The sequence below is a fragment of the Protopterus annectens genome, chromosome 3.part0 (assembly GCF_019279795.1).
Source record: "Protopterus annectens isolate FY-2018-M chromosome 3.part0, PAN1.0, whole genome shotgun sequence".
Lineage (NCBI taxonomy): Eukaryota > Metazoa > Chordata > Ceratodontiformes > Protopteridae > Protopterus > Protopterus annectens.
Window position 1 is genome coordinate 943,236,853 of NC_056731.1, and position 24,211 is coordinate 943,261,063.

At 44.3% G+C, this 24,211-nt stretch overlaps 1 protein-coding gene across 1 annotated transcript in view; it reads left to right on the forward strand.

The window, feature by feature from the left end:
- KDM1B (lysine demethylase 1B) overlaps positions 1 to 24,211 on the forward strand; it is a 1,151,880-nt gene that overhangs the window by 445,720 nt on the left and 681,949 nt on the right. Inside the window, exon 9 of the mRNA XM_044065274.1 lies at positions 12,176 to 12,360. Coding sequence (XP_043921209.1) covers positions 12,176 to 12,360 — 185 coding nt within the window. The remainder of the gene's footprint in view (positions 1 to 12,175; positions 12,361 to 24,211) is intronic.

The following is a 24,211-nucleotide window of genomic DNA, read 5'->3' on the forward strand; positions in this document are numbered from 1 at the left end:
GAAGCAGTTTGCAAGTGCCAGTCGGCCGACTCCTGAAATTTTCATTTTCGAGTTTCAGAACCGAAGTCTTCAACTAAAAGCTAAGTACCCCGTTGGGGAAACTTTTTCTTGCTTCTTAACGATGTCAGTAAAAGTTAATAATTGTATTACTTGTGGGAAGCAAATACCTCATAAGGATTTTCGTTTGTAATGTATTCCTTTCCTAGGCCCTGACCACAATGTACCTTGTTGTCGGTTTTGTGCTTTATTTAATCAGCACACTGTCCGTCGTCGGTACATTTTTGCTTCAAAATATTTCGGTTCTCAGTTTAATTATCCAGAAATGACGTCGGTTAGCCATCCGACTATCGGAATACCAAAAAAATGCAAAGAAAAGGACAGAGACAGGCCACTGAGGTCCAAAACTGCCGATGATGCTTCTCCTAAGCCAGTCGCCAGTTTGCCGGTACTCAGTGAGGTGCTTTCACAGCCCCTGATACCCGCTACTTTTGATTTGCAGACCTCTACTGAGACCCATTCGTAGTCCGGTATGCAGCGAAATGCTTCACATATGGAACCTGCGGATGTCTTTACCTTGGATGGGTCCGGAGCCGCTGAGCAGGCACCGGCTTCTGAGGGTGTATTCAGGCCTACAGACTTGCATATTAAACCAACTCCAACTTCAGTGCTAAGGCCTAAACCTCGATCTATGTCTAAAAAACCGACGCCCAGGCCACATGTTCAGGCCCCTATGCCTAAAAAAACAAAGTATCAAAATGGCTGAAGATTTAATTACTCTAATCAGGGGTAGTCAACCCACCCCCTCCAAGAGGCCTAAGATTGAATTTGACTATGAATCTTCTGAGCAGGACTCTCTTACTTCTGACTCTTCTAATGATCTGGATTTGTCCATACCTGCTTATGAGGACTCTGATGCAGAGGACTCCATTCCCTCTGCTTCTCCACCTGAGGATTTCTCTTTTGGGGAAACTTTACATATACCTTAAGGGAGCATTTCCACTGGGAAAGTCAGGATTTCTCTGAATCCAAAAGAGGCTTAGGGATTTCCTTCTTCTTCCTCAGCATAGGCCTTTGGCTATACCTCCTGTACTAGATATTGTTGATGATGTGTTTTCGGAATCCAGTATGGCCCCTGATTCCTTGTCTCCAGTCCCTAAGAAACCCGACAGGTACTACAAGGTTCCTGAGTCCCACAAATTCCTTTTCAGGAATCCTGTTGCAGACCCTGAAACCATTTCTCAGAGCCCCAAGGGCATTAAGGCTTCTACTGCTAAAAATCCTACCCCTTCTGATAGAAACTCCAGGGCGCTGGATAGATGGGTAAAACGGTTTATACTTCTGCAACCTTAGCAATCAGGGCTTTAAACTGTCAATTTCATATGCTAAAATATCAACAGCATATCATATTTGTGTTTCTACCTACTTTTTTTTTACTTTTGCATCATCTTAAAAGTACTCAATTGTATTTATTACTGCTTGGTGTAACTCATTCTAAGCCTTTTGGTTTAAACACTTGGGCTTCGGACCAGTTGTTTTGCACTGAGAGGGTTTGTGGTCTGCACTGTAGTGGCAGAACAGGTAGCTTACATCCTTCTAGGTTGGGAACTGCTGATTGAGGGCTCAGTGTCTGTTATTCTAAAAGTGTATTAATTCTGGTTTAAGCACTTGGGCTTTCAGGCCAGTTATTTTACATTAAGAGGGATCGTGGTCTGCACTCTTGTGGGAGGAGAGGCTGGACTCTGCCCTTCTGAGCTGGGAATTTCTGGTTAAAGGCTTATAGTGCATGCATATCTGAACTGCTTCTTACTGAAGTTGGTGCGCCTTGTTTGCTGTGGCATAGACTGGATTCGGGCCTGCTGGATCTAGCTTTGTTTGTGTAGCTTGAGCACTAATCCAGGCATTCTCTAAAGTATTCAATTGTATTTATTACTGCTTGGTAGTAACTTGATTAAAGTGTAGCTATCATTCTAAGTCTTTTGGATTAAGCACTTGGGCTTCAGACCAGTTGTTTTACATTAGGATGGTTTGTGGCATGCACTGTGGTGGCAGGACAGGTAGCTTTCATCCTTCTAAGTTGGGAACTGCTGATTGAGAGCCTAGTGTCTGTTATTCTTAAAGTGTATTAGTTCTGGTTTAAGCACTTGGGCTTCAGGCCAGTTATTTTACATTAAGAAGGTTTGTGGTCTGCACTCTTGTGGGAGAAGAGGCTGGACTTTGCCCTTCTGAGCTGGGAATTTCTGGTTAAAGGTTTATAGTGCCTGAATATTTGAACTGTATCTTACTGAAATTGGTACACCTTGTTTGCTGTAGCATAGACTAGATCCAGGCCTGCTGAATCTAGCTTTGTTTATATGCTTGTTGTTTGTTTGCTTGTTATTTCACTGGAACGCTAATTCCACCTAATATGCAGCTTCTCAGCGCTTCTGTGGATCACTAGTGATATCTGCATTGCTTACTGTACTTATTTCCTTGTTTCACTTGAAAGAAAGTTACTGTTTGTCGTTTTGCATTTAAGTTACCTGTAACACATTGCACTTAAGTTACCTGGCACTTGCTCACTAAAGCAATTATATAAGTCAGCACTAAAAATTAAAAGCACTACACCCTCACTCCCCACTGGCCCTGGTTTTCAATTATTAAGGAATTCCCAATATTATTCTAGCATGTCCAAAGGTCAGTTGTCAGTCTCCTCTCCGGTCCAGCTGGTGAGTCTGGGAATCTTGAGGCAATGTTACAACTGCCTCATGTACACAGACAAAACTCTCCTCCTCCCAACAAATTCCAACACATGTGAGAGATGCAACCATATAGCCAAACTGGAGGCTAAGCTCTCTCAACTCAGTACTGGCATAACCAGTCAGGAGGAGAAGGAAACCACACTCACTACAATTCCAGTCTCACATAGACCTACCACGACAGCAAACCAAACACATAATCACACAAAACATACTGAGGCTCTAAATAAAGATCTGCAAGCAGCAGAGACCTCCAAAGCAGACACCCAAGCAGCCGCTACCCCAAAACAAAACATGTGCAACACATATCTCACAAAGCCAGTGTGCCGAACAGTCACAGCCCTTAAGACTAAACAACACACCTGATACACTTGTAATAGGTGACTCTATCATCAGGCACACTGACGTCCCGCTCACCAGGCTGAACAAGGAGAGGGTCACGGTGAGCAGCCTGTCGGGCGCTAGGATCCGCCACATAACACAAGCACTCAGGTCACTCCAAGGCAAGTACAAATATGACTCAGTCATTGTCCATGCTGGTGTGAATGACGTGAGACGTACCTCCCTGGACTACATGAAAAGAGACATAAAGGAGCTCTCTGAGCATGTAGCCCAGGCCGGTATGACCCTGACCTTGAGTAGTATCTTACCCTCACCAAGAATGATGCCACAATATGCTACACTCCTCTATGCCTCCCCAGTCCTTTCTTTCCTCTATAAACGTGAACTAAACATGCTCTCCCAGGCCTACCACCACATTACTAGATTTATAACAGGTTCTCCATATCGCACCCACCATTGTCATAACCTGAGGCAACTTGGGTGGTTGGAACTGCCCAATCTTCTCAAACTAAACCAACTCTCTGAAGCATGGAAAATAATTAATCAACCAGACAGAACCCCCGCTCTGTGTAGCATACTGATACCATACACTAACCTAAATAGTCTCCGATCTTCCAACAGCACCCAGATCCTAACCATTAAAGCCAATAATTCTGGTGGCAATGCCCTCTTCGCCAACTCCATTGGCAAGCCATGGAATGCCCTCCCAATCTACCTCAGAAATACTACCTCTCACAAACAGTTCAAAAAGAACCTTAAAGAATATCTCAAGACACTATGGCTATGCCCATGTCCTGAACCTGATTAAGCTAATATTTCATACCTTCACACCAAATCTATCCAGTCCTCATCTCCTAATTCTTGCTCCCTTATCACTTATCTGGAAATACATTTTTACCACAAATATAAGATGGTGACTCTTGAACTTGATATACTCTATTAGTATATTATATTTCCCTGTCATGTTTTACCAGATGATTGATCTTTGTCTCATTATACTTCTATGTAAATTGACTTTTTTACTAACCTTGTAAATGTACAACGTCTACTTATTTATACTTTTTGTAACTTGCATTGTTATAACCTGGATTTTTTTTTTTATATAACTTGTTTTGAGATTTTGTGTTTTAAGATTATGATTGGAGCTTTTCTCCTCGGGCCTCTACTGAAAAAGGATATGCATCCAGTTGGACCAGCCCGGTTAACAAATGTAAAATAAATAAATAAATAATAATAATAAATAAGACAAGATGATTAATTTTAACAATTGGCTTAAGTACTGGTGTCATTCAAAGGGGATCCAATGCCTGTCAGCTTGGGATGATATGCTCGACAAGCCACGATGCTTCACTAGGGACAGCTTGCACCTGTCACCCCTGGGCTTTCGGATATTGGCAAAGGCTCTTGCTACCCCCATAGTGCCTTTTTTATGCAAGGCTCAAAAGACAAACCCACCTCCATAGGTATCACAAGGGATAAGAAACTAAGAGTAATGCTACTCAACGCCAAAAGTCTAAACCTCAAGGTGCACGCACTCGAAACTCTCCTTAGCATGGAGAACATCGATATCTGTGCAGTAACAGAAACCTGGTTCAGGGCTCCTGAGAGCACCCCAGCACTACCAGGCTATACCTCATACCATGCTTTTCGGCCCCAAAATTTGGACCGAACTACAAAAGGAGGGGGAGTATCGATATTCATCAAAGATACCCACACCTCCAGGTTGGTGGCAAAGCACGAAGCATAAGAGACTATCCATGTGCAACTAACAGTGGGTAAAACTGCCTTTCAGTTTATAGCCTGCTACAGACCACCCTCCCAAACCCAGGAACCCCACTCGGCCTTCCTGAGAACACTGGAAAATATGAAGGTCTCTCCAAACACCATTATATTGGGCGACTTCAACTATCCAAACATAGACTGGGAGCATTACTCTAGCTCCAACACCCTAGCCCAAAGGTTCCTAGAATTTATAAACTCAGATGCTATGGAACAACTTGTTACCACTCCTACAAGAGGGGAAAACATACTGGACCTGATCATCACCAACATGGGGACTCTATGCTCCAGACCAGAAGTGTATCCCTCACTGGTAAGATCAGACCATAAACTAATCTCACTGGATATTCACATCCCGACCCCACCCCCTGCCCAGAAAACCACAGTGAAAAACTTCTCTAAAGCAAATTTCACACTCCTCAAAACTGAAGTGGAATCCTTCAAAGCCCCCGGGCCTGTGGAAAATGCCCAGACCGCAGAATCCTTTATAAACGCATTCTATGAACACCTTCAGGAATGCATGGATCATGCGATCCCAAATAAAACCAAGACCCAATCCTCCAAAGGCAGACGTCTTGTCTGGTGGACCCCAGCCATAAACAAACTATACAATAGAAGGAGGAAGCTACTAAATGATAGAGCAAAATCCCAAAAAGGGAAGGCATCACTGATCAGTATTAGCAAAAAACTACGGGCACACATAAAATTGTCTAAGGCCAGCTTCGAGAGAAAAATTGCACAGGACACTAAGGATAATCACAAGGCTTTCTTTAGTTATGTTAGGAACCTGGGTGGTAATTCCCAGATATGCTCAGAATTGGTCCAAAATGACAAAAAATACACCGAACCCACAAACATTGCCAACATCCTAGCTGACAGGTTCAGCGCAAACTTCTCCCCCCCTCCCCACCAAAAGGGCAAATATCTATCCCAGCAGAGTGCTGCCCCCCTGACATCTCAGATGCTCAGGTAAGAGCCGCCCTCTCCAAAGCAAAAAACATAGCATCAATGGGACCAGACGGTGTCCCGGGCTGCGTCCTACATGAACTCCAAGAAGAGCTAAACCCAAACATAAAACTACTGTTCAATCTCAGCCTTACTACAGGATATGTGCCCAAAGAGTGGCGTACAGCAACAGTGGTCCGTCTCCATAAAGGTGGTGCCTCAACGGATCCTGGAAACTATCGCCCCATAAGCCTGACTAGCTTGGTCTGCAAAGCTATGGAAAGGATCATCATGGACCTCATAAATAAAGATATTGGGGACCTACAAACACTGGATCCTACCCAGTTCGGCTTTGTTAAGGGCAGATCCTGCCTCTTAAACCTGGTTGATTTCTTTGAAACAGTCACCAAGGCCATTGACGAGGGGAAGGTGGTCCACACAGCCTACCTGGACCTCGCAAAAGCCTTCGATACAATACCCCACTCGGGCATTATAGATAAGCTCACCAGCTTAAATATAAACCCCTATGTCACTAGATGGATTGCAAATTGGCTCAAGGACAGAACCCACATGGTTAGAATTGCTGGAGCCATGTCAGACTCCAAACCAGTTACAAGTGGTGTCCCACAAGGCTCAGTCCTGGGACCTCTCTTGTTCGGTATATATTTCTCGGAGGTACAGGCCAACACGGAAGGACTGTGGCTGACCAAGTTCGCAGATGACTGCAAACTGGGCACCATAATCGACTCTCCAGCCAACACAAGCATCCTCCAAAAGGGCCTCATAGAAACAGACAACTGGTGCCAGAGCCATGGCCTCAAGCTAAATGCCAAAAGTGTATAGTCATCCCCTTTGGCAAAAACAAAGTGCCCACAAATTACCACATAGGTGGTAATCCATTAAGTACAGAAGAAGTAATTAGGGACCTGGGGACCCAAGTTGATAGCAATCTCTCATTTGACAACCACGTGGCCAAAGTGGTTAGAAAAACATTTTATATAGCCCACCTAATCATGAAGGGATTCACATCTAGATCAGGGGACATCATCGTGCCTCTTTACTCATCCCTCATCAGGCCCATAATTGAGTACAATGCCCTTTTGGGATGTACCTTACCAGACACCTGCAGCAACTGGAAAGACCCCAAAAGTACCTCAACAAGAGGATCAAAGGGCTCAAACAGATGCCATATGCTGCCGGTTAAAGAAACTCCAGCTCTACTCAGTGGCATACCGCCTGTTCAGAGGCGATCTGTGCCTGACGTATAAAGCCATGTCCAACCCGGAATTAATGGACATGCTGCACCTCAGAAAATCCAAATCCCATCGAGCTACGCTCGAGAGACTTGAACCTCAGCACTGAAATAAATAGGACATGCTGGAGGGACAGATTCATAACCCAGAGGCTCCCTTCACTCTGGAATAAAATCCCAGTCCAGATTAGGCAGAGTCCCTCATTGACTCTCTTCAAAAGGAATCTTGATGAGTGGATGGGAGATCGTAGGTTTACCCCGGGTATCACTTCTGTGTCACTGTTAGACAGAGGCACAGTATACTAACCTCGAAAAAGGGCATAGCAAAATAAATTTAAAATGGGTGGCGAAAGCCAAACACATTCTGGCTAGGCTTATAAATGCCCTAGGGCAGATAGCCTAGTATGAACCTATGAACCTATGGGACTGTTTAAACAGAAAATTATGTTGATTTCTGACTGTGTGGAGAATAAAGACTTGCAGGATTTATTGCATTCAGCTGAACAAGTTGGCAAACATACTTTGCAATGTGGTTTTGATTCTTTAGAGGCCTCTTGTAGTGCTGCTGTTACTGGGCCTGTGCTTAGAAGGTATGCTTGGCTTAAGGAGCAATCTCTGCTTGATCATGTTAAAGCAAAACTTTTGGATGCTCCTTTACAGCAGGGCCGCCTATTTGGATAAGGCTGAAGAAGTTCTAAAAAAGATGGAAGATAAAGCTAAATCTATGCAAACTGTGAAAGATTTCTTACAAGTGCAACCTCCTAGATTTAGTAGGCATTGGCCTACTAAGAACTGGTCCTTTCCAGCTCCTTCCAGAGCCTCTACGGCCAAACCCAGACATTCCAAAAGCACCAGGTTTCAGTCCCAAGGGACTTTCAGAACTAAGCAATGGGGTGCTTCCACTTCCAAATTTGGAAACAACAAGCACCACCCTATGGTAAACAGTCTCAATGACTTCCCTTTGAAATTACCAAGCACTCACCTCTTAGCCGCCCCTTTGGGGGGGGGGGACTGGCTCTTCATTCAAGAAACTGGCAACTTGTAACCCAGAAAAAATGGGTTTTAAATATAGTGTCCCAGGGATACAGATTTCATTTCCACACGCCGCCAACTCCAAATGGGTGGCCAGACCTGCCCCCAAATCAGTAAGCAGAGGCTCAAAAACAAGTTAATTCCCTCCTAAACATGGGGGGCTATTCAACTAGTACCAGAAGAGGAAAAGGGACAAGGTTTCTATTCCAGACTTTTCCTGTTACCCAGAAAAGAGAAATCATGGTGACCAATTCTGGACCTGTCCACAATCTAAACACCTTTCTGGACATTCCAAAATTCAAGATGCTGACTCTTCACCAGTTACTTCCTATGCTTGGCAAGGATGCCTGGTTGGCAACTCTCGATTTAAAAGAGGCTTACCTGCATATCCCAATCAGGGAATCTTGCAGAAGATTCCCTACGCTTTAAAGCAGGCTGCATGCATTATCAGTTCTCTGCACTGCCCTTTGGCTTGTCTACTGCGCCCATGGTATTCACAAAGTGCCTGGCTCCAATAATTGCATTTTGCAGGCAAAGAAATATTCAGATATATCCATACCTGGACGATTGTCTAATTCAGGCAGAAAACCAGGCCATTCTTCTAAAACATCTAGCGTTTGTAACAAGAGTTCTAACCTGTCTAGGGTACACCATAAACAAAAAGAAATCTCAACTGGTACCCTCTCAAAAGGTTACATTCCTGGGTGCAAGCTTGAATACAGCTGCCGAGATGGCTTTCCTTACACTAGAAAAGCAAATTCATTTGGTGACTTACTTCAAACAGGTGGCCACAAAAACCCTGCTATCTGCAAGGCAAATACTGCACGTGTTGGGGTTCATGGCCTCCTGCATTCTTCTAATTCCATATGCAAGACTGCATATGAGGAAACTTCAGTGGTACTTAAAAAGTTTATGGAGTCAACATTGTCATAGCCTGGAAACAATGATTCCTATCATACCTTGCCTGCACCTAGAGTTCCTATGATAGGCAGAGGCCTGCCACCAAAACAAGGGACTGGCATTCACACCACCCTCTGCCACCCAAACCCTAACTACAGACGTATCAGACTATGCATGGGGGGGCTCATCTGGCAGGGAAGTGCATTCAGGGCAAATGGAGCCCAAATGAAATGCACCTTCATATCAATCAAAAAGAAATGCTAGCTGTACAGAATGCACTGACAGCCTTCAAGGACTACCTTCATCCAGGACAATTACTGATAAAGATGGACAACACCACGGTTATGTGGTACACACTCCTACCCGCTCTCCAGACTAGCCATGGCATTGTGGAACACGGCCTTGAGCTACCAAGTACAACTACAAGCTTAATTCCTGCCATGAAAGCAGAATGTTCTGGCAGACGAACTAAGCAGAATTCTCATGGACCCTCATGCATGGAAACTGGAACCACGGATTTTCAACATGTTGACATGCAAATGGGGGAGCCCAGACATACATCTTTTTGCCTCACCCCAGAACTACCAGTTGAACAAATTTTGCACAAGAACTCATCACAAAAAAGCCTGGAAAGTGAATGCTCTGTCTTTCAACTGGAGAAACCTATCAGTCTATGCCTTTCCCCCCTCTGCCTTTGCTCTCCAAAGTTCTACTAAAAGTCAAACAGGAAAAACCAAAAATGATTTTGATTGCTCCAGACTGGCCTCGCCAACACTGGTACCCACTCCTGCGCAGTGCGTCGCACATTTCTCTGTGGCACCTGCCTCAGACACCTTCTTTGCTGTCTCAGCAGGAGAACCAAATTCTGCACCCTCAGCTCCAAACATTGAATCTTGCAGCTTGGCTAATCACTTAAATTCCCCCTTAGCATCCCTCAGCAAACCTGTGATGGATGTCATTTTGGAGGCGAGAAGACCTAGTACTAGAAAATATGCTGACAAATGGAAAAGATTCTGTGCCTAGAATCAATCTCAAGGGTTGAGCACAGCAGGGCCCAGTTTACCTCAGATTTTGCAATACTTAACTGAGATGCTTCACAAGGGTCTGTCTTTTTCTTCCATAAAAATCCATGCCTCAGCCATTGCAGCTCATTACAACACAGACCCCTCCCTCTTCTCTTATCCTCTTCTAAAGCAGTATCTCAGAGGGGCCAAAAACTTGAGACCACCCAGGAGAGCTCCAACCCCTGCCTGGGACCTTAACTTTGTATTGGAGAAACTCACTCTACCTCCTTTCAAGCCAGCTGCAACTGCAGACTTAAAATTTCTTTCCTGGAAAACAGCCTTCCTTTTAGCAATCACTTCAGCTAGAAGGATATCTGAATTACATGCCCTTATGGCAGTGGAGCCTTTCGTCATCTTTCATGCGGACAGGGTGTCACTCAGGACCAATCCATCTTTCTTGCCCAAGGTGGTATCCAGTGTGGCTCTTAATCTGTCCATTCATTTGCCAACTTTCTTTCCCAATCCACAGAACAAGGGAGAGCAGATTATGCATTCATTGGATGTACACAGACACCTTGGATTCTACTTGGACAGGACTAAATCTCAAAGAAAATCTGAACAACTGCTGGTAGCATTTGCTGCAGGGGCAGAGGGGAAGTCTATTTCAAAGCATTTCTGTTATAAGCACCATGGAAAACCTATCCCCCAGGGGATCAGATCTCATTCCATCAGGGCTGCATCTACTTCAGCAGCCTTTCTCAGAGGTGTTCTTACCAGGGATATTCTAGAAGCTGCTACCTGGAATTCAGTTCATACTTTCACCAAGCATTATCACTTACCAATTTTCTCTAAATCCAGAGCTGACTTTGCCACTGCTGTTTTGCAGGGCCTTATAGCTGTTCCTAATGCTGTATAAATCTATCCTCCCAACCTTAGCTTTGGGAATCTACCCAAATGTAATGACTGCAACAGTGAAACACGATGAACATAGTATAGTTGTGTACACTTACCATAAATGTAGATGCTCGAGTGTATTCACTGTTGCATTCCTGGTTACCCTACCTCCAGCCCCCTGTTTTTCCTTTTACTATACCTCTTCTTTCTTTTACTATGCTTAAAAGCCTTTTTGGTGTATTTGCTTTTGTTTGGAGGTATATTTTTGTGTTTCTAATTATATATATATATATATATATATATATATATATATATATATTGTGTGTGTGTGTGTATTTTGTTCCCCATTTGGGGGGCACCTGACATCTGGGGCAAGAAAAACTGATGTAATGGCATCAGCTGCATATTTTATACCCCTGACGACCTAACGTCATGGAAGAAGGGACAGCAGGACCCAAGACTTTAATCAGGCTGACTGAGGGCAACCTGCCAGCAGATTACCCAAATGTAATGACTGCAACAGTGAATACACTCGAACATCTACATTTATGGTAAGTGTACACAACTGTACTTTCTGTAGAGTGTTCCTTCTAGTGAGACTTGTTGAACTGGGGACCACAACTTTTTGGGAGTAATTTTCTTTTTTTTTTGTTTTATACATTAAAATGTGCAAGCTCACTGAATGCAATTGTCCCTTTTCAGGGGTGACATCTGAGCACTTGCTATTAAGTAACTTGCTCAGATTCACATAATAGGGGCGCAGAGGCAAAAGGACTTAAACTGTGCTACCCCTTGGCTCCAGGAGGTGTCAGCTCATTAACAACTCAGAGCCTAAATCCTCTGCAGTAGCTGGCATGTACTAAGGTGGGCATGAGGATGTTTCTCAGCTTGGAGTATAACCCATAGAATGTGGGTACTAAACTTTTTAAGGTCAGTGGTACGTCTGTGGTGAGAGTGATGCGCTAAGTGTTGTAAAACAATATTTACGTTGTACAGTCACTAAATTAATGTTTAAAAATCTAGTGAACAGTTACAGCACTGGAAGTGAGAACATAAGCAGTAGGTCTCTGTTACAGTGACTGAAGAATACAGATACTAACTGAAGGCTATACAAAACAGAGGATGCATATTTGGTCATGGCTGTGGGTGCATTTATAGGAGACTTCACTAATCTCTATGTGTACTGTACTGGATTTTTTTCAGTAAAAATAACATTTATAAGAGCATGCAACAGAATGTTTTCTCTATGAACAATATGTACTACTCAACAGCAATGTGTCTCTTTTCTGTAGTTTCATGGATGTGCCAGTACTTCCAGCCTTTTTATCAGCCTAATGAATGTGGGAAAGCTCTTTGTGTAAGACCAGATGTGATGGAACTTGATGAGCTGTATGAATTTCCAGAATATTCAAGAGACCCAACTATGTATCTAGCTCTAAGAAATCTGATACTTGCACTCTGGCATACTGACTGTAAGGTAAGCACGATGCAAAAACTTATGTTACTTTGAAGGGATTAACGAGTCAGATATAAAATCTTGTTCATTTTTTGCTAGCCCTTGTTGACCTCTGTGGTTGGTTAGTAGCATTCATGCATGTACACTTACTTTTACCTGGTTTGCTACACCTGACACGATCCTTCATCAGATGGGTGACCAGTGTTAGGATAACCTTGAAATGGTAGGCATTGGTTAGCCAGCATGGAAGGAGTTAAAAAACTAGCAGTCTGCATCATATTGGGGGCAGCTGTATTTCATGGTTGATCCTTGGTATCTCTGGGTGCAGGTGTGCTTTTATGTGTGCCTACACAACCGTGTCTGCACTACACTACCATTCGTACATCATTAATTGTATATTGATCTGATTAAACCCCATTTTTACTTTAGAGCCCTTTAAACTTATCCCATTGGGCTTTACCAAGCAGTGATCAGACATGGTAAGTCGCTTTCTCTTTACTGAGGCAGATCAGAACTTTCAGCGGATTGCCGTGCCCTATCACCTAATGGGCTGTCCACTGTTGCATATGAAAACCTTGCCTGTGTGGTATTGAACTGTCTTCTTTGCTGTATTAGCACAGTGTCAGTTCATATTTCAAAAGCACAGTCCCTCATTGCTAAAGCAAATAAAAGAATATAGGAGGCTGTAGCATCAAGACCCATGGTACCATTAATTTAACATATTATTTTATTTATTTTACTGGGTAAGTGTACTGGGATCCTTTCTAACCACAATGCAGGCTGTGGAGATACAGGTATACAATAGAGTATAGAATAAAATATATTACTAAATAATGCAAGTAAAGCAAACAAACAAACAAAAACATTTTGTAGCAAAAGAAAAATGCAGAGTGAAGTGTAACAGCAGAATAATTAATACGTTGATGTCTAAAACTGAGACACAATTTGACTGTGACAGAAGTAAAATAAGACTAGTGATGACTGGGTTAAGTTAAACAAAATCAGGCAGATAGATGAGAGAGAGACCAATCAAGCTTAACCATTGTTCCTGAAACGGTATTCATGGAATTGTTTTAGCTGGTTTTGGAATATGGACAGATAAGCTCATTTCTTGTATCTATGTTTTTTCTGTAGCAGGCTGGTTCAGGCTTGGAGAATATTTTCCCCAGATCAGGTATAAAAGAATGCTTTGCAAGCAGCAGGGTACCCTAGTTCTTTGACCTAGAGAAGATCGTTACAGCTTTTAATAGTAAGTCTGGTGTTGGGGGCGGGGGTGGAAGAGCAGTATTCCAATGTGTTTCCACTGTATGTTCCTTGGAACCATCAGAATTTAAGTTTGATTACAGGGAAGTATATGCCGGGTCAAAATCACTATCTTGCAGAATTCCCTCTTTTCCCTTAGTTGGTAGTGGGGGTGGGGGGCTGCAGGAAGGTTTACTTCCCTACATAAAAAGCCTTTAATATGGAGTAGTGAGTTATGCAGTTTGCTTTTACTTTGGGGATACTACATTATTTTCTCAATTTTGATACTGTGACAGTACAAAGTCTCAAACTTCTAAAAGGTTGCTATATTCCCTCCTAAGGAGCTTGAAATTGGGGATTATTCCACTGATCGAGAGTCAGAATTTCTTCTGAAGGAGCAGACCATGCCATAGTCTGTAAGAAGAATAAACTTGCAAATTTCATTTACAGCTTTCTGAAAAGGACTGTCTTAAGATGAGATGAGTGCAGTAACAGGAAGTGCATATTGAAAGCAGGTTGACTACAAGGGCTGACATTGTTTTGGATGTCAGCAGATTTTAAACATTTTATAATGAAAGATCAGATGTTAGAGAACTTTGTGGATAGGCCATCTGCATGATCCTTAAAAGAGCAGTTATTCATGAATAATATCTTTATTTTTGCTTGGAGATATAAAAGATAATTGTAGTAGAGGGTCATAAAGGAGGAGGAGGAGAAGAGTGCCAGCGCCTTTAAGTCTCTGCATCATGCTTAATGTCATTACAGTCCTTTTTTGAGTAGGATTGATAGTTATTTTGAGATGAAGCTAGTGCCAGATAGAGACTGTCATTCTGCAACTCAGTGTGCAGTAACTCAGTGAATGTTCTTTGTGTTTCACTGTTGCAGTCATCACATTTGGCTTATCCCTGCCAAGGTAGCCCTCGGCTAGCCCGAATACCAGAAGCTTAGTATTTCTGTGTCGGTTGCTGTCGCTTGAAGACTGACGTCAGGTCGTCAGTAGACTAAAGTAAGGTAGCTGACGCCATTACATCAGTCTTTCTTGCCATGGAGCCCGAAGCAGAAGCAGTTTGCATGAGTGCCGGTCTGCCGCTACCTGAGTTTCATCTCCGAACTGATCCTTTTTTCTTGCACTAACCAATGTCAGAAAAAGTTAATAATCGTCTCGCCTGTGGAAAGCTAATACCACACCGAGAATTCCACTCTTACTGCTTCACTTGTTTAGGCCCAGACCACTATGTCCCCCGTTGTCGCTACTGTGCTTTGTTCAATGCCTGAACTATCCATCGTCGGGCCCTTATTGTAGCCATATATTTTTGTTTACAGTCATTGAATTCTGATATAGCTTCAGTAAGCCATCTGACAGCAGATTTTTCGAAAAGACAGACTGCACAGGTCCGAACTTACCGACGATGCTTCCGTTAAGCTAGTTGTCAGTCCTCCAGTACTCAGTGAGTAGCTTACTTTTAAGGAAGCATTTCCAATGTGAGTGTCAGGACTACCCTCAGCCAAAAAAGAGACTCAGGGAATTTAGATCTTCCGCAACACAGACCCTTGGCCATCCCTCCAGTCCTGGATGTTATGGATGATGTTTTCCTTGAATCCAGCATGACTCCTGACGCCCTACCTCCTGCTCCCAGAAAACCAGACAGGTACTATAGAGTCCCTGACTCACACAAATATCTTTTTAAAAATCCAACCGCTGACCCTGAGGTCAATTCTCAAGGGCCAAAAGGGATTAAAGCAACCTCTGCTAAGAATCCCACACCCTCAGACAGGGATTCCCAAGCATTGCACAGATGGGGTAAAAAAGTGTACATCTCAGCTTACTCTTGCTATCAGGGCACTAAATTGTCAGTTCCATATGCTGAAATTTCAGCAACATACCCTGGAACTCCTTAAACAAAATATGTCTTCTCTTCCTGCTTGGGCAGAATTTAAAAATTTACAAGACTTAATGCATTCTGCAAGCCAAGTAACTAAACACACTTTGCACTGTGGTTTTGACACCCTAGAAGCTTCTTGCAGGGCAGCAGTCACTGGATCTGTCATTAGAAGACATGCATGGCTTAAGGAACAACCCCTGCCATACCATGTCAAATCTAAATTACTGGATGCCCCCTTGCACAAAGATAACATATTTGGCACTAAGGCAGAAGAGGTCTTAAAAAAAGATGGAAGAAAAAGCAAAATCTATGCAAACAGTTGAGGGTTTCTTACAAGTCCAGCTCCTAGGTTCAGCAGGCATTGTCCCTCCAAGCACTGGTCCTTGCCTACTTCGAGTAAACCAGCCCAGCCTAGGCCCCATGGAAACAGACCCCCCCCCCCCCCCAAACAGCAGCCCCAGGGAATGCAGAGATTTAAGCAGTGGACTAACTCCAATTCAAAACCAGGGAGTTCTAAGCCAGCCCCTTATGGTAAGAACTCACAATGACTCACCTCCTCCCTCTGCCCACCTTCACTTACTCCTAGGAGGAAAACTCTCATTTCACTCAAGCACCTGGGCCACCATAACCAAAGACCAATGGATTCTGAACATTGTGTCTCAGGGATACAAATTCTCCTACCATACCCTTCCAACCCCAAAAGGGTTCCCAGATCTACCACTATATCAGTGGGCAGAGGCTCAAAAGCAAATCCTTTCCCTTCTCTCTATGAGAGCAGTAGGACACATTCCTGCAGCACATATAGGCCAAGGCTTCTACTCCAGACTTTTTCTGGTGCCCAGAAAAGAGGGCACCTGGTGCCCCATCCTCAATCTATCAATTCTAAACACCTTCCTGGTGATCCCAAAATTCAAAATGCTCACCCTCCAGCAGCTGCTACCCATGCTCTCCAAGGACGCTTGGCTAGCCACACTAGATCTAAAAGAGGCCTACCTCCACATTCCTTTCAGGGAATCATGCAGGAATTATCTATGCTTCAGGGCAGGATCCTCAACACTTTCAGTTTTCTGCGCTTTTCTTTGACTTATCTACTACTCCCAGAGTTTTTATAAAATGCCTGGCTCCAGCCATTGCCTTTTGCAGACAAAGACATATTCAGATTTACCCATACTTAGACTGCCTTATTCAGGCAAACAGCCAGGAAAAGCTGCTCAAGCACCTGACACTACTAACCTCCCTAGGATGCGCAATCAATGAAAAGAAGTCCAAACAGATGCCCACCCAAAGGATAATCTTCCTGGAAGCAAGTCTGGACACAGCATCCCAGATGGCATTCCTTACACCAGAGAAACACATTTTCCTGACACCCTACTTCTCTCAACTAGCCACCAGGCCCCAGCTATCTGCAAGGAAGATTCTGCAATATCTGGGGTTCATGGCATCGTACATACTAATCATTCCATGTGCCAGAGTGCACATGAGGAAACTTCACTGGTACCTAAAAGAGCCTTTGGTGTCAACACTCTCTAGACCTGGAAAGGAATTTCTTTGGTGGGCAACAGCTTGCTCCCACAACAAGGGACTGCCCTTCTTCCCACCCCCCGCCACCCAGACCCTCACCACAGATGCATCAGACTATGTTTGGGGTGCACACCTGAATGGCAGATGCATACAGGGCCAATGGAGCCCACAACAAATCCCCCTGCACATCAATCTAAAAGAGATGATGGCTGTGCAGCATGCCTTGACAGTTTTCAAACCCCTTCTCTCTCCAGGGGATGTTCTTCATTCCACATTGCTGCAGTCCTAACAATTGGGTAGTCCGCTGTCCCAGTCGGCCCGAATACCAAAGTATATGGCTGACGTCGGTCAAGGCGCATTAGTCTGACGTCAGGACGTCAGGGTACTAATGCGCATGACCGACGTCATATCCTCAGTCTTTTTTGCCACATGGTCCGATGCAGAAGCAGTTTTGCGAGTGCAGGTTTGCGTTCTGAAATTTTCCGAAGTCGGAGTTTCAGACCGAATCAAAGTTGGCTAAGTACCCCGTTGGGGAATATTTTGGTTTTTTCTTGCCTCAGTATTTAACCGGATGTCAAAAAAAGTGAATAACTGTATTTCTTGTGGGAAACAGATACCTCATAGGGATTACCATACCTTGTGTATACCTTGTTTAGGGCCTGAGCACGACGTTGTTGGATGCCGCTCTTGTGCAAGGTTTAACAAACGCACTATTAAGAGAAGGTTAGACTGTGCCAGGTTAGTGTTTGGGAAGCGTTGTAATTATAAAATGCCGTCGGATGCTCCGACGCCCGCTTCGTCCAAAAAGCGCAAGGACAAAGCAGCAAAGCCTAGATTGGAAGAACCGACAGTCCCGGACGTCGGTTCTTTACAAGGCTCAGTGGAGCCGGAGGTTCTGCCAGGAGTTTCTTTGGAGTCTCAGGGAGAGACTTTACTGTTACAGGATGTGTCCTCTCAGGAGGTAGGCCAGGCTGAAGGGGCTTCTCAGGTGGCTGTTCTTCCCTCTCTTCCTAAGGTGGTTAGAGCCTCCCCTTCTGTTTCCAAGGCTTCCTTGAGAGGCAGGCCAGGTTTAACTTCAGTGGGGGTTTCTCCTAGCTCTTCAGGATCTTTGCCTAAGAAACATATGCTTAAAATGGCAGAGGATTTGATTACTATGATTAGAGGTTCTATGCCCCCTCCTGATAAGAGGCCTAGGGTGGAACCTGAGTTTGAGAGTTTTGAGCAGTGTTCGGAGGCTTCTGAGTCTTCGGCTGAAGACTTGCAGGAGTATCCTCCTTATTCTGATTCTGATGTGTATGATTCTACTCCTTCAGCTTCTCCTCCTGAGGATTTTTCATTTTCAGAGACTCTTCATTCCATGAGGGAGCATTTTAAATGGGAAGGTCAAGATTTCTGATTCCAGGAAGAGGCTTAGGGAATTTTTGTTTTTACCCCAGCATAGGCCTTTAGCTATACCTCCTGTTCTGAATGTGGTGGAAGATGTTTTTGCAGAGGCTTCCCTGAACCCTGATTCTTTGCCTCCTGCCCCAGTTAAACCAGATAGGTACTATAGGGTGCCTGAAGCTCATAAGTATCTTTTAAGAGTCCCAGGGCAGACCCGAAACTGTCTCTCAGGGGCCTAAAGGTGTTAAGGCTTCTGTTGTTAAAAATCCTGTTCCTCCTGATAAAGAGGCAAGGGCTTTGGATAGATGGGGAAAGAAAGTGTATACTTCTTCCACTTTAGCCATGAGGGCGTTGAATTGCCAGTTTCACATGTTAAAATATCAAAATTATCTCCTTTCACAATTGAAGTCTAAGGTGGATGCTCTGGCGGAAGGTATTGAGTGTAAAGAGTTGCAGGATTTAGTTCATGTGTCTGAACAGGTGGGTAAGCATTCCTTGCAATGTGGTTTTGATGCTGTGCAGACCTCCTCGAGGGTGGCTGCCACTGGTTCTGTTCTACGTAGGCACGCCTGGTTGAGGGATCAGAATTTAGCTGAGCATGTTAAGACAAGGATTTTGGATGCTCCATTACAGTCTGACGTGTTGTTTGGTTCGCCTGTGGAAGCAGTTTTAAAGAAAATGGAGGACAAGGCTAAGTCTATGCAAACTGTTAAAGATTTTTTGCAGGTGCAGCCTCCGAAGTTTAGTAGAAATTGGCCTACTAAGGGATGGACATATCCTGCTTATGATTCCCAGTCTAGGGGTAGGTCTAGACGTGGTAGGGGCAGAGCTCAAGGTTCTTTTAGGCCTAGAACAGGGAGTTCACCTGCTCAGACTTCTGGTGAGGGCAGGGGTCAGTCCTTTCGTAAACAGACCCAATGACCTGCCTTTTCAGCTGCCAGTACATTCTCGTCTGGTAGCACCTTTGGGAGGAAGGCTGGCTCTTTTCAAAGAAAATTGGGATTTAATTACCCAAGACAGATGGGTTTTGGATATCATTCACCACGGTTACAGGTTTTATTTCCATACCTTGCCTCCTTTCAAAGGCATGCCAGACATTCCTCCTCTACAAAGAAAAGAGGCTCACAAGCAAATTTCTATGTTACTCCAAATAGGGGCCATTCAGCCGGTTCCTGTGCCAGAAAGGGGCCTAGGATTTTATTCTCGCCTGTTCCTAGTACCAAAGAAGGGGAACACGTGGAGACCAATTTTGGATTTATCTATCCTCAACACTTATCTGGACATTCCCAAGTTCAAAATGTTGACGTTACAACAGCTTTTACCTCTGCTGGGCAAAGATCACTGGATGGTAACTTTAGATCTCAAGGAGGCTTACCTTCATGTGCCTGTCAGACTAAGTTGCAGAAAGTATCTGCGTTTTCGAGCTGGAAATTCCCATTATCAGTTCTCTGCATTGCCCTTTGGCTTATCTACTGCGCCCAGAGTATTCACAAAGGTTCTGGCTCCAGTGATAGCTTACTTCAGGCTAAAAGGAATACAAATCTATCCTTACTTGGATGACTGCCTGATTCTGGCTCAAGAAAAGGAAGACCTGTTACAGCATTTGGAATATGTGATAGCAGTGCTAAGATGCCTAGGGTATTCTGTGAACGAAATGAAGTCCAGTCTAGTACCCTCTCAAGACATGTGCTTTCTGGGTGTGAGACTGAATACAGCAGCCCAGATGGCCTTTTTAACCCCGGACAAACAAAAGAATCTTTCCATTTACTTCCATCAACTATCTCTTCAGTCCGGGCTGACTGCAAGGACAGTCCTTCAAGCCTTAGGGTTCATGGCATCTTGTATTCTGGTGCTTCCCAATGCCAAACTGCATATGAGGAAGCTGCAATGGTATCTCAAAATGTATGGACACAGCACTGCCAGGATTTGGACACTGTCATTCAAATAATACCTTGCATTCAACAGGAATTTTTGTGGTGGGCTCAGGAATGTCACCTAAACAAGGGACTCTCTGTGACCCGGCCAGAGGCGAGTCAGATTCTAACGACAGATGCCTCAGACATTGCTTGGGGAGCTCATCTAAATGGAAAGTGGATACAAGACAAGTGGCCTGCCAGACTACAGCATCTACATATCAACATGAAGGAGATGTTAGCAGTCCAGTTTGCATTAATGGCTTTCAAGGAGTTACTTCTTCCAGGGCAGGTGTTGATTCTAACAGACAACACAACTGTCATGTGGTACATCAACAAACAAGGGGGAACACATTCTTACCCGTTATGCAGGCAAGCAATGATTTTATGGGAGACTGCTCAGCTTGCAACTAACTCTTCAGGCAAGGTTTCTGCCGGGAGCACAGAACTCCTTAGCAGATGTGTTAAGCAGACAAATCATGGATCCCCACGAGTGGAAACTGGATCTTCATGTATTTCGAAATTGACAGTGTCATGGGGAACTCCAGACATAGATCTGTTCGCTTCTCCACTAAACCACCAGCTGCCAAAGTTTTGCACAAAGAGGTTTCATCACACAGCTTGGAAAGTGGATGCTCTTTCTTTCAGTTGGAAAAATCTTCATGTGTATGCCTTTCCACCTCTGCCTCTTCTCCCAAAGGTGCTCCTAAAGGTCAGACAAGACAAGCCAAGGATGATTTTAATAGCTCCAGATTGGCCTCGGCAACACTGGTACCCATTACTGAGGAGTCTGGTAAGGAAGCCTCCATGGCCTTTACCTTTGATTCCACACCTGTTGTCTCAGAGGGACGGTCACCTGCTCAATGTCAAGCTTCACTCTCTTCATCTAACAGCCTGGCATATTCTGTTTTGAAACACAGCAGGTCTCAACTTCCTCAACAAGTTTTAAATGTGATTATGGAAGCCAGAAGACCTAGTACAAGGAAAGTGTACATGAAAAATGGAAGAGATTTTTATTTTGGAGTGCAGCAAAGAATTTGGAGATTTCTGAGCCTAATTTGAGTGTGGCTCTTCAATATCTTACTGAGTTATTAGACAAAGGTTTGTCTTTCTCTTCCATTAAGATTCATGCTGCAGCAATTTCAGCTCACTATGATTGTGACCCACCATTGTTTTCGCATCCTTTGTTCAAGCAATTTCTTAGAGGGGCAAAGAATATAAGACCCCCACGTAGAGCTCCTACTGCTGCTTGGGATCTCAATTTTGTGTTGGAGAAACTTACTCTACAACCTTTTGAGCCTGCGGCTACTGCTGAATTGAAATACTTGTCATGGAAGACTGCTTTTTTGTTGGCCATTACTTCTGCAAGAAGGGTTTCTGAATTACAGGCCCTTATGGCGGTAGAGCCTTTTTTGATTTTCCATAAGGATAGGGTATCATTACGTACTAATCCTTCTTTTATGCCTAAGGTGGTTTCTAGTGTGGCTTTAAACCAAACTATTCATTTGCCTACTTTCTATGCAGATCCCCAAAATAAGGGGGAAAAGATTTTGCACACTTTAGATGTACACAGGCAGTTGCGTTATTATTTAAGCAGGACTAAGGATTTTAGGCAGTCTCAGCAGTTGTTTGTTTCTTTTGCTTTGAGTTCTCAGGGCAAGCCTGTGTCAAAACAAACTATTTCTAAGTGGATTGGGTTTTGCATTGCATTTTGTTATTCCCATCATGGCAAGGAGATTCCAGCTGGGATTAGGCCTCATTCCACTAGGGCTACTGCCACTTCAACAGCATTTCTAAGGGGGGTGGCAACTAAGGATATTTTGGAGGCAGCTACTTGGAGTTCAGTGCATACTTTCTCTAAGCATTACCACCTTCCTCTCTACTCTAAATCTAGGGCTGGTTTTGCCACAGCTATTTTGCAAGGCATGTTGACAGCTCCTGCTTCTTTATGATTTGCGAGCCTCCCTTACCTCTGCTTTGGGATTCTACCCAATTGTTAGGACTGCAGCAATGTGGAATGAAGAACATAGTACAGTTTTGTACCTACCATAAATGTAGATGTTCGAGGATCCACATTGCTGCAGTCCAATTTACCTCCCTCCTTCCCTCTGTGTTTAGGGGTGGTTGTGTGGGTGAGGTTATACTCTTGTAATTTTGTATATATTGTACATATTTTTGGTGCAGGAGTGTTTGGTGTTTTTGGTTTTGGCCTTGTCTTTTTAGGGTCTTCTGACATCTGGGGCAAGAAAAGACTGAGGATATGACGTCAGTCATGCGCATTAGTACCCTGACGTCCTGACGTCAGACTAATGCGCCTTGACCGACGTCAGCCATATACTTTGGTATTCGGGCCGACTGGGACAGCGGACTACCCAATTGTTAGGACTGCAGCAATGTGGATCCTCGAACATCTACATTTATGGTAGGTACAAAACTGTACTTTCTCCTGATCAAAACGGACAACACCACTGTGATGTGGTACATCAACAAGCAGGGAGGGACTCACTCGTACCCTCTATGCAGGCTGGCCATGACCCTTTGGCTCACAGCCTCTTTCATGCAACTGCACCTGTTAGCGCAATTCCTGCCAGGATCTCTCAACTCTCTGGCAGACCAATTAAGCAGAACCTTCTGGACCCACACGAGTGGCAACTCAACAGAAGTACCTTCACCCTAATAACTCAGAAATGGGGAACCCCGAAGGTCAACCTCTTTGCCTCCCACACCATCCTTCAGCTAAGAAAATTCTGCACCAGGGAGCATCACTGCATGGCTTGGAAAGTGGATGCCGTGTCCTTCCCCTGGGTCAGTCTATTGGTCTGTGCCTTTCTTCCCCCTCCTCTCATCCCCAGGGTACTGCTCAAAATAAGGGAGGAAAACCAAGGACCATTCTTATAGCTCCAGACTGGCCCCAGCAACACTGGTACCCCTTCCTGCGCAGCCTGTCCCCACTGCCTCCATGGCAACTTTCTTAGGTTCCAAACCTCCTGACCCAGAGGGAAGGGGAATTCATGCATCCCAAACTGCAGATGTTCAGTTTGGCAGCTTGGGTTATTCCCTAACCCTGAACCAATCTGCCAGTCTAAGTAAACAGGTTCTGGATGTTATCCTTGAGGCCAGATGTCCTTGCACCAGAAAGTCTTATGCAGATAAAATGGAAAAGGTTCTGCACCTGGATCCAGGCTAATGGAGCCAATATAGCACAACCTCCATCCCTCTCATCCTGGATTACTTACCTGACCTACTACACAGTGGTCTCTCTTTCTCCTCTATAAAAAAATCATGCCTCTGCTATTTCTGCTCATTTTTCCACTGAGCAGCCCCTTTTCTCACACCCTTTGATCAAACAGTTCCTCATGGGGGCTAGCAACTTGAGGCTCCCAAGAAGGGCACCAACACCAGCTTGGGACCTCAACTTTGTCTTGGAAAAGCTCACCCTGCCCCCTTTCGAACCGTAAAATTTCTCTCCTGGAAGACAGCTTTCCTTCTGGCCATCACTTCAGCCAGAAGAGTCTCTAAGCTGCAAGCACTCATGGCTGTGGAACCCTTCATCTTCCATGCAGACAGGGTATCCCTCAGAACTAACCCATCCTTTATGCCCAAGGTGGTGTTCAGTGTGGCTCTCAACCAATCCATTCATCTGCCCACCTTCTTTCCTAATCCCCAGAACAAGAGGGAAAGGATTCTTCACTCTCTAGATGTGCAAAGATAGCTCAGATTCTATCTGAATAGGACTAAATCCTTCATATCAGTTGCTGGTTAGCTTTGTTACAGGGGCAGAAGGCAAAGCCATCTACAAGCAAACCATTTCCAAACGGATAGCACACTGCATCCATTTCTGCTACAAACAGCATGGAAAGCCTCCCCCCAAGGAGATCAGGACACACTCCACCAGAGCAGCTTTCACCTCTGCAGCATTCCTAATAGGAG